General features: G+C 44.7%; 1 protein-coding gene across 1 annotated transcript; it reads right to left on the bottom strand.

Moving 5' to 3' along the window:
• Positions 1-488: 488 nt before the first annotated feature.
• LOC127296331 (cyclin-J18-like) lies at positions 489-3,221 on the bottom strand. The gene is given in 10 exon segments (XM_051326386.2): positions 489-913; positions 1,332-1,392; positions 1,493-1,611; positions 1,614-1,618; positions 2,175-2,245; positions 2,341-2,358; positions 2,436-2,534; positions 2,638-2,755; positions 2,851-2,927; positions 3,006-3,221. Coding segments are annotated over 10 exon segments (795 nt in total). The 5' UTR covers positions 3,114-3,221; the 3' UTR covers positions 489-794.
• Between the last annotated feature and the right edge of the window lie 6,368 nt (positions 3,222-9,589).

Consider the following 9,589-nt stretch of genomic DNA (forward strand, 5'->3'; position numbering starts at 1 on the left):
GGAACGAGAAGAAATAGCCGGGGGCGAGGAGCGGCGGAACATCGGTCATGCAGGAGGGAACAACATCCACCGCCATTGGCGGTGAACTTCCGAGTTAGCACGAGCTGATTCTGTCTATCAGTAGGCTTATAAAAATGTATACAAAGGATAGGACACTAGCTCAATTATGATGGTTCATCCTATCCTTAAAAAAGGATTATCCAGTCTGCAAACACAACCATATCATGGCCTATAAAAGTTGCGCAAGGAATATCTTTAATATGAGAATATCCCATCAAATCTCATGGAGAGTTGATGAGCCCTCTCTATCTTCATATACTGAATAAAGTCTAAGAATATGATACTTCAGCATATGATCAGTATCTCATGAAGTCATGAATGCAACTCCGTTATTTTTACATGTAATTTACAATTGTACACAAAAGAAACTGATCACAATATTTCAATGTTATCGTAACCCTCAGGTAAAATAAAATGACAATTGCCACTGCCACATGGAAATGAGGGGATATCATTGCATTGGCAAGCTCAGGACAGATCCAGCATCAGTGCATCAATCATCTCAGCTCAATTGTCATGTAATAATGTGGCACCACTACTTTCGCCACATTTTACATAATTAATTAGCAAGCATCACTACTCGGCATATTTTGGAAATCGCAATTCAGAAATGATCAGATACAAACAAGCTGCACTATGTTCTACAGAAGTACTTGGTTGTACGTCGTTAGTACTTACATTGGTAAAATTTGGACACTGCCACTTGTGTTGTACACATCACCAATGCATAAGCCTCACATACTGAAATCTCTCTTGTTCTTCTCTTTGATTTCATCCGGTTTGATCACATGCATGAGAATTGCCATAACAATCTTCAAGATCTCTTCTTCAGCATAGGAAGTAGTGAACTGGACTGGAAAATGCAGATATTGTTAGAAAGTACATGAGAGTTGCCAGAACAACCTTATTGATTTAGTAAACCAATGCACTAGAATGCTTAGACACGTCAGGCATCTCAATTTTTACATATCTAGGAGGTAGGCCTAGTCCATATATACATTAGCCTATGACCTCAGGGAACCCCAAGTGTAAACTGAAGAAAATAGAAACAACCAAAGGAACTATTAATGTACTAGTTCTTTGTTGAAATAACGAAAGAAAGTAGGTCTTTTTTGGACCATATATGCCTAGTGAAAGAACAAGCAACCAAAGAAACTATCAGTGCTCACAATTCCACTTGAGATAAAAATCACCAAAACAAAAGCAACTATTAATGTAGTTCTTTTTTGGACCATACATAAACAACGTGAAGTATGCTTCTAATGGCTTACCCCAGGGAATTATTGGAAACTCCCATTTCTGCTTAGGAACTGAGATAACGTATGCAGTAACCTTAAGAGAACAGAGACAGACAGCATCAGGTATAACTTTGTCACAGCTCAATCTAGTATCTCTTCTATGTCAATGGAAATACTGCATTCAGGGAACATACAAGAGTCGAAGCAGCAAGTGGACAGGCAAAGTTAAAAAGCCATGAGGTATCTTCAGCCTCATACAGAATATCCAAGATTTCCATGCACACATCCATATTTACAAGATCACCTAACTTGATATTTCCCTGACAGTGAAGAAGAAAATAAGCAGCAGATAATTTGAAACTGCCTTGTTACGTTTCACATAGACCAAGAAGTCCAGAATGATAATATCATATGAACAGCATATATTCATGCTCTAATACTTTGAAAAATCAGAAGAATGATGGTAGTACTAAGCACTAACAGTTCACAACTGTATAGGATCGACACAACAGATGGTGTTGCCATTCGGTGTGTGTGCACTAAGAAGTAAATACTTACAGAGAGCTAAGTGAACTGCTCTTGGGGCGTAAGGAATTGAATGCAACAGATTCTAATTCTAGTGACCAACTATTAGTCTACATGTCTGTTGTGCAGTTTCTCATATAATCCATTGGCCAGTATAAATGGATGTGGACCTTATGGAACATCAGGTTTATGAAACAATTAATGTTTATTACTAACTAGTAATTCAGTAGGTATATATGTTGGTTCTAAAGGCTGTCACTTTCAATTTATAACACTGCTCATAATAAAAGAACTATTAACAATTGGAGCATTGGTCAGCGGATAGCAAATGATTTAAACGATTCAAAGAACCTGAACTGAATGAGGAGCTCTTCCAAGTGTATGAAAGCAATGTTTGTGCATCCAATGTTGTAATCCAATACCTACAGACCCCATAACAAACCAGCAGAGTATATAGCACCGGGAGAAAATATGGCGACATATAGAAAACATTTCAGTTATACCGCTGAAGCTGTACCTCCATGAACACCAGCTCCTGAGGAATTACAACAAACACCTTTAGTGACCATGAGAACGGAAGAGTAAAATAAGACGATGGGTCGTGAAACTCACGGCGTCAGCAAAATCGCGGCATGTGAAATGCTGGTCGGCGATGATGCGGTCGCTGAGCGCCTTGAGGCTCTTCACTGCCAGCGGTCTCATCTCATGGATCTGAACAGACAATAGCATAAAAAGGAAGGTAGTAAGTAATGATGCTTCCCATGGCACACACACAGAGTTTGCTATGAAAAAAATGCAGACAGTATCGTATCACCTTACTGGCGATCCACACGGCGACGAGGGCGAAGAGCTGCAGATTGCTGTCCCTGAGGGGCTCGACCAGCCAGGACCTGACGGCTCGGCCGCTTCGTGCGCCGCAGAACCCCATCTTCCTGCCGCGCGCGAGCATGTCGAAAAGAATAAAATAGCGGCCGGCGCCCCAGCTATGAAAACCGAAATTGAGTCTCGGAGATCGACGGGCGATCACCTCGGGAGCGCGGGGAGGAAGCGCGCGTCGAAGAACTCGAGCGCGGAGTACTTGACGATGGGCCGGAGGTCGAGCCGCTGCAGGGAAATAATTCCAGGTGAGATTTAGTTTGGTTGGGGTTTCGATCGGAAAGGGAGGAAAGGTGGATGGTTTACCTTGGAGGCGTGGAGGAGGAACTGGAGGAGGTGGATCCGGCGGGAGGAACCGGGCCACCCGCTTGCCGCCGCCACCTCCATCGCGTCCCCCTCATCGACGGTTCCCATGGTGGCGCGCCGGCGCCGGAGAAAGGCACCACGACGGCGCCGGAGAGGAAAGCCGTTGCAGCAGAGTCACGACGACGGCGAGCAGGTGAAGTACAGAAGAAGGTGGCCCATTTACTAATAATAACTAGATAAGCGGCCCAACTAAAAAGATCGTTTGCATCAAAATTATCATTTTTTTCTCATGGCAAATGATACTCCCTTCAGTTAAAAAAAAATTGCCCAATTATTTTTGAACCGGAGAAAGTATTGAAATTACCCTAACCAGCAAGGGGACATTTCCAAACTAAATACTTGACCAAATATGGAAGAAAACCGATCATTATGGTGAAATCTGGAGTTTCCTTAAATCTATCCCTGCAGTACTGTTTTCAAAGATGGCCCTGCGGATCCCAAAAAGAGCGTCAAATGAAAAGTGCTAATTGAAAAAGTTGTGGAGAATTTCCATATCTTTAATTTAACATAAAATCTCCCCAATCGGAGTTTGTATGCTCCTATGGTCACGGTACAGAGACGGTTTTGCAAACCCGAAAATTGGTGACGTTATTGACACAAACTCTTGCCATATTTGATGGATTCGGCCAAGCCACCATTTTATGGACTCATAAAGTACAGAGGAGAGTCCTAGGAAAGTTCTAGAGGTGCCCAAGAACCCTTGGATCAAAGGGACGTCAATTCCATGGCCAAGATTGCATCTCCACCTCTATATATTGAGGGAAAACCCTTATTTTGGAGGCCCCCATCCATTGTGACGAAAATCCTCCTCCTTCGCAGCTGCCAAGGAGGGGGCAAAACCTCCTCCATACCAGCACCACGTCCAATGAAGAAGAAGGGGCAAGGGGTCACTGCTCCCAAGGATCTCGATGTTGACATTGAGTTGGAAGAGGATGATGAGCGCACTGCGGATGTGCGCCAGCGCGATTTCGGAGAGGAAAAGTGGCACCGTCTGGTTGCCGAAGCCGACCCGATGTCGAGGGAGATGTGGCCGATGATGACCATGACGATGTTCGGCGCCAGCGCATAGCCCGACGCTGATTAGGAAGACGATGGAGGCGGCATGCACTGTGCGCTTTTGGCCAAATCGCGTGCACACCAGGGACGCCCCGAAACTGGTGGCGAGCGCGGCCAGGTAGAGAGACGACGTGACGAGCCGTAGTCGCTGGTCGTCGAACTTGTAATAGTTGTTCTCCTAGGCACAATGCTTCCGTGCGTACACCATCGGGGAGAACCTCACCAGGAAATCATCTGTGGCTGTCACACCACATGTGCAACGTAATATCATCCCGATGGAATCACTTGGATGCACTAGATCCGCAACAATAAATCACATCAAATTGGAGAAGAGACACAAGTATACTAGAGATGCCAATGTCCTATCCAAACATGAGCCCACGGGTAGCAGCGATTATTCCAATAATCCATACATACCATGTAATCTTTGCCTTGAATCCTCGGTTGCCTCAGGAGCTGGCCTTACCGTCTACTGCAAAATCTCCGGCCATGTTGATCTCGAGTGAGCAGAAGACAGTCAGATCGTGGAGACAATGAAAGCAACACGCATTGAGTGCACGAATATATAGACAACTAGGGTGTGCGTTGGATGGATAAATATTATATTGGATAACGACTAACTTGGTTAAGGCTCCCTGAACTATGGTTGAGCTAATAAACACATCGCGGTCCATCATTTATTCACGTCTAAAGTAGTTAGTTTGTTTGCTAAGTGAGGCATGGGCATGCATGCCGCCCGGTCTCATCCGGGAGCAACGTGTAAGACTAGAAACTCGTGTCCTGATGATATTTTAGTACAGATGATTCCTCATATAAATTAATCAACAAACGTCGCGATCAACATCCAAATTGAAGCAACAAGCCGAACCACGCGTCAGGGCTAGCGCAATGAAGGACCATTGACGTAGGCACCGCCGCTAGAGAGGCCAAGCGGAATGCCATGGTCGCTGAGGGGAGCGCCTTCTGCAACTGTGCTCTCCACCGTCTTGGGACTCACAGGAGGTGGGGGGAGACCGCACGGTCGGGCATCGGGCGGTGCTGTTGAGGTCCAATTCTACCAAGGCCCGAGACTCACATGACATGGAGGAAGCCAGCTGATTGTGATAACCATGCGGCGTTGCTCCTCGCGGCGTCGGCAAGAGAGTTTCTGGCGCGGCTCCTAACGCACTAGCGACCGAGCCAGTGAGAGGGCTCCCGGCGTGAGCCGACATGTCACGCTCGCCTCGGCTACGCTTGCGACGAGCCTCCACGGCAGGAAAAAAGATAGGCTGACGCTGACTCCCAGTCCCGCCTCTATGGCTGAGCGGCCTCCTCTACTTGTGATTGTTGGAGATATGCCCAAGAGGCAATAATAAAATGGTTATTATTATCTTTGTGTTTATGATAATGTTTACATACCATGCTATAATTGTATTAACCGAAACATTGATACATGTGTGTTATGTGAACAACAAGGAGTCCCTAGTAAGCCTCTTGTATAACTAGCTTGTTGATTAATATATGATCATAGCTTCATGATCATGAACATTGGATGTTATTAATAACAAGGTTATGTCATTATGTGAATGATGTAATGGACACACCCAATTAAGCGTAGCATAAGATCACGTCATTAAGTTATTTGCTATAAGCTTTCGATACATAGTTACCTAATCCTTTCGACCATGAGATCATGTAAATCACTTATACCGGAAGGGTACTTTGATTACATCAAACGACACTGCGTAAATGGGTGGTTATAAAGGTGGGATTAAGTATTCGGAAAGTATGAGTTGAGGCATATGGATCAACAGTGGGATTTGTCCATCCCGATGATGGATAGATATACTCTAGGCCCTCTCGGTGGAATGTCGTCTAATTAGCTTGCAAGCATATGAATGGTTCATAAGAGATCACATACCACGGTACAAGTAAAGAGTACTTGTCAGGAGACGAGGTTGAACAAGGTATAGAGATACCGATGATCAAACCTCGGACAAGTAAAATATCGCGTGACAAAGGGAATCGGTATCGTATGTAAATGGTTCAGTCGATCACTAAAGTTATCGTTGAATATGTGGGAGCCATTATGGATCTCCAGATCCCGCTATTGATTATTGGTCAGAGAGAAGTCTCAACCATGTCTACATAGTTCGCGAACCGTAGGGTGACACACTTAAGGTTTGATGTAGTTTAAGTAGATATGGAAATATGGAATGGAGTTCTAAGTTTTGTTCGGAGTCTCGGATGGGATCCAGGACATCACGAGGAGGTCCGGAATGGTCCGGAGAATAAGATTCATATATAGGAAGTCATTTTCTAGGTTTGAAAATGATCCGGTATTTTTTCCGGAAGGTTCTAGAAGGTTCTAGAAGAGTCCGGAATAAATCAGCATGGAAGGTGCACCCACCTTGGCCGGCCAGCCTAAGGGAGGACTCCTCCCCATGGTGGCCGGCCACCCCACCAAAGGAAAAGGGGGAGTCCCACTCCCCCTAGGTTTGGTCATATGGAAGGTTTTATGTTGGGGTCTTATTCGGAGACTTTTGACCTAATCCTTGGGGCTTCCACCTATATAAAGAGGGGAGGGGAGGGGCTGGCCGGCCACACCTTGCCACCCTTGGCCGCAGCCCCTAGTTGGCCGGCGCCCAAGCTCCCTCTCCCCAAACCCTAGCTACCTCTCCTCCACATAGAACTCCCGCATACGCTTAGTCGAAGCCCTGCCGGAGTTCTCCATCACCACCGCCACCACGCCGTCATGCTGCCGGGATTCCGAGGAGGATCTACTACTTCCGCTGCCTGCTGGAACGGGGAGAAGGACGTCGTCATCAACACCGAACGTGTAACCGAGTACGGAGGTGCTGCCCGATTGTGGCACCGTCAAGATCTTCTACGCGCTTTTGAAAGCGGCAAGTGATCGTCTACCGCAGCAACGAGAGCCTCCTCTTGTAGGCTTTGGAAATCTTCAAGGGTTAGTCTCGTTCATCCCCTCGTTGCTCCCATCTTCTAGATTGCATCTTGGTTTGGATTGCGTTCTCGCGGTAGGAAAATTTTTGTTTTCTATGCTACGAATCCCATCAGTGGTATCAGAGCCGTGTCTATGCATAGATGGTTGCACGAGTAGAACACAATTGTTTTGTGGGCGCTGATGCTTTTTTGTCTTTAGTTCGAGTACTTTGCATCTTTGTGGCATGGTGGGATGAAGCGGCTCGGGCTAACTTTACATGACCGCATTCATGAGACTTGCTCCACGTTCGACATGCAACTTGTACTGCATAAGTGGCTTTGCGAGTGTCTGTCTCTCCCACCATAGTGAAGATTCAATTTACTCTTTCTATTGACAACACTAGTATCACCGTTGTGGTTCATGTTCTTAGGTAGATTGGATCTTACTCGAAAACCCTAAACCACGTAAAATATGCAAACCAAATTAGAGACGTCTAACTTGTTTTTGCAGGGTTTAGTGATGTGATATGGCCATGATGTGATGATGAATATGTATGAGATGATCATTATTGTATTGTGGCAACCGACAGGAGCCTTATGGTTGTCTTTAAATTTCATGTTGAGTAATATTTCAAAGTAGTTGTAATAGTTGCTACATGAGGTGAACAACCATGAAGACGGCGCCATGGACCTTGACGCTACGCCGACGATGATGGAGATCATGCCCGTTGATGATGGAGATCATGCCCGTGCTTTGGAGATGAAGATCGAAGGCGCAAAGACTAAAGGGCCATATCATATCACATATGAATTGCATGTGATGTTAATCCTTTATACATCTTATTTTGCTTAGAACGCGACGGTAGCATTATAAGATGATCCCTCACATTAATATCAAGATAATAAAGTGTTCTCCCCTCGTGTGCACCGTTGTAGAGTTCATCGTTTTGAAGCATCTCGTGATGATCGGATGTGATAAACTCAACATACAACGGGTGTAAGCCATGTTGCACACGCGGAATACTTGGGTTTGCTTGACGAGCCTAGCATGTACAGACATGGCCTCGGGACAACGGAAACCGAAAGGTTGAACACGAGTCATATGGATGATATGATCAACATGTTGATGTTCACTATTGAAGCTACATCATCTCACGTGATGATCGGTTTTGGTGTAGTGGATTTGGATCGTGTACCACTTAACAACTATGAGGGATGTTGTATTAAGTGGGAGTTCATTAGTAATTAGATTAAAACATGAACTAATTATCATAAACATAGTCTGAGTAATATTTTGAATTAATTTGTAGTATTGGCATCCGTTTTCTACCAAGCGCTAGTCTTGTTATTGAGATAGAAATAATGTTAAAATCTGACAATAAACTTTACGGACTGGTACCGTATTGTTAAAGAATCAAGAAATGATTAAGTCCTATTGCAAACTTTTAGTAAACCTCACATTATTGATTCAAAGAAGTATGGTTTCAATTAGTACCTAAAGTTATCTTGTCTCCGTGAAACTTGAAGTTCAAATCTGTTTGAAAAGTAAGGAGCTGAAAATTTAGTTTTCATAAATAATCAAGGTATGAGATATATGTGATATCTAAGACCTTATTGCAAGATGATAGAATATAATTTGGTGAGACTACATAAACTCATAAGTTTTATGGGAATGTACGAAGGTTGAAGACGCAAGGCGTCCCAATCCTCCAACCATTGGGGCACTAAGGATATTCGCATATCCATGAAGTGATCGTCCTTAGTATGCACCGTTGGTAATACTCGTCGTTTCGAAGCATCACGTGATGATCGGGTGTTATAGATTCTACGTGAGCATACAACGGGTGCAAGCAAGATTTGCACATGCGAATACTGAGATTAAAAATTTACGAGCCTAGCATGTACAGACATGGTCTCGGAAAAATCGTCATGATATGATGGATAAAATTATGAGTGAAATTGTTCATCATATTACAAAGTTACTAATAGTGAAATCTGAAACACTTGTCATATGATGATCAACTTCAAAGAAAGAACCTCAAGGTTATTGGTATTTGACCAACAAACCTAGAAGTTATTGAAGGTGAAGTATTTTCTGTAGGGATTCGTTGCATAGAAAACAAAAAATTTCCTACCGCGAGAACGCAATCCAAGCCAAGATGCAATTTAGAAGACGGAAGCAACGAGGAGATGAACGAGACTCACCCTTGAAGATTTCCAAAGCCTACAAGATGAGGTCCTGTTTCTGCGGTATTTGATCACTTGCCGCTTGCAAAAGCGCGTAGAAGATCTTGACGGTGCCACAATCGGGCAGCACATCCGTACTCGGTCACACGTTCGGTGTTGATGAAGACGACGTCCTTCTCCCCGTTCTAGCGGGCAGCGGAAGTAGTAGCTCCTCCTTGAATCCGGTAGCACGACGGCGTGGTGGCGGTGGCGATGGAGAACTCCGGTGGAGCTTCGCTAAGCGTTGCGGGAGAGGTGGAGGAGAGGGGGACAGCTAGTGTTTGGGAGAGAGGGAGGTGGCCGGCCACTATGAGGGGTGC

This window comes from Lolium perenne, chromosome 4 (genome assembly GCF_019359855.2).
Source record: "Lolium perenne isolate Kyuss_39 chromosome 4, Kyuss_2.0, whole genome shotgun sequence".
NCBI classification, from domain to species: domain Eukaryota; kingdom Viridiplantae; phylum Streptophyta; class Magnoliopsida; order Poales; family Poaceae; genus Lolium; species Lolium perenne.